The sequence below is a fragment of the Coffea arabica genome, chromosome 2e (genome assembly GCF_036785885.1).
Source record: "Coffea arabica cultivar ET-39 chromosome 2e, Coffea Arabica ET-39 HiFi, whole genome shotgun sequence".
NCBI classification, from domain to species: Eukaryota; Viridiplantae; Streptophyta; class Magnoliopsida; order Gentianales; family Rubiaceae; genus Coffea; species Coffea arabica.
The window spans coordinates 13,930,434-13,931,622 of NC_092313.1; the positions used below are offsets into that span (position 1 = coordinate 13,930,434).

General features: G+C 36.4%; 1 protein-coding gene across 1 annotated transcript; it reads left to right on the forward strand.

Annotated features, from left to right (window-relative positions):
• The first annotated feature begins 230 nt into the window (after positions 1–230).
• LOC113728621 (late embryogenesis abundant protein At1g64065-like) lies at positions 231–831 on the forward strand. The gene is made up of 2 exons (XM_027253007.2): positions 231–322; positions 435–831. The coding sequence occupies exons 1-2, from the start codon at positions 231–233 to the stop codon at positions 829–831; spliced, it is 489 nt and encodes a 162-aa protein (XP_027108808.2).
• The last annotated feature ends 358 nt before the right edge of the window (positions 832–1,189 follow it).

A 1,189-nucleotide genomic window follows, 5' to 3' on the forward strand; every position in this document is an offset into this window, starting at 1 on the left:
TGCCTGTTCTGATCAATTATGGCCGGAATTAGCTAAGGGTCCACCACATGCTTCAAATTTTTAAGGGTAAATTTGGCAATTCAGTTGCTACATTAACTGGAAATGTGAAGGACCAATTTTATTTCATCCCTATTCCCCAAATTGGAACAAAAACACTTGAAATATTTTCTTCTCCCAAACCCTAAACAAAACCCACCAATTAAAGGAACTCTTCAAGAAATGGGTACCCAATGGCGCCATCTACTATTATGCCCAAGAGTGATACTGACGAATCAAGTACCTATAAATCCATGGAGCTCAGGAAGAAGAAAAGAATGAAAAGGTTAGCATATATCGTTGCGTTTGCTATATTTCAAACAATAATCTTCCTTCTTTTTTTTTTTTTTGTTTTTGGCTGCCCTGGTGGTGATGCGTGTAAAATCACCTAAGGTAAGATTGGAGGATATCAACGTCATCAACAAGAAGAATGGGAGCATTAGGCACACGGCACAAGTCAGGATAAAGAACAATAATTTTGGGCGTTACAAATTTGATAGCAACATGACTACTTTGACCTCAGGAGGTGTATTGGTGGAAGAATTTGTGATCCCTAATGGACGGGCAAGATTGAAATCCACCAAGACATTCTATGTTATTGTGGATGTTACTAATCCTTCAAACTCCGACACTGAAGGTTTTCATCCTGGGTTGCTGCAACTGACTGCTAAGGTTGAGTTGACTGGAAAAGTCAAATTCACTATGGTTTTGAAGAAGAAGAAATCTGCAGAAATAAACTGCACCATCTCCATTAATTTGTCAACAAATTTTGTCCAGGACCTCATATGCCAGTGAGGGCTTTGCTCAAGAGCATTCATTTTGTAAATTGCATTTTTAGATTGTCTGTTGCCCATGAAAATGGGTTTTTTAAATTGACTTATGAAAATGATTATTGATTCTTTTTTTTAGTGTTTCTACTATGATATTCACATTTTAGTTTAGTTTTTTTTTTTCAGTTATTTAAACTTCACAGTTTGTGGTTGCCATGGAGATTTGAAGTTAGAAGCCCCAATTTGGACAATATATTTATATATAAAATAAAATAGGTTCTTTACATTTCCAGTCAATGCAGCAACTTAATTGCCGAATTTACCCTTGATATTTGAAGGCGATGGTGGACTCGCGGCTAATTCTGGTTAGAATTGATCAGCAA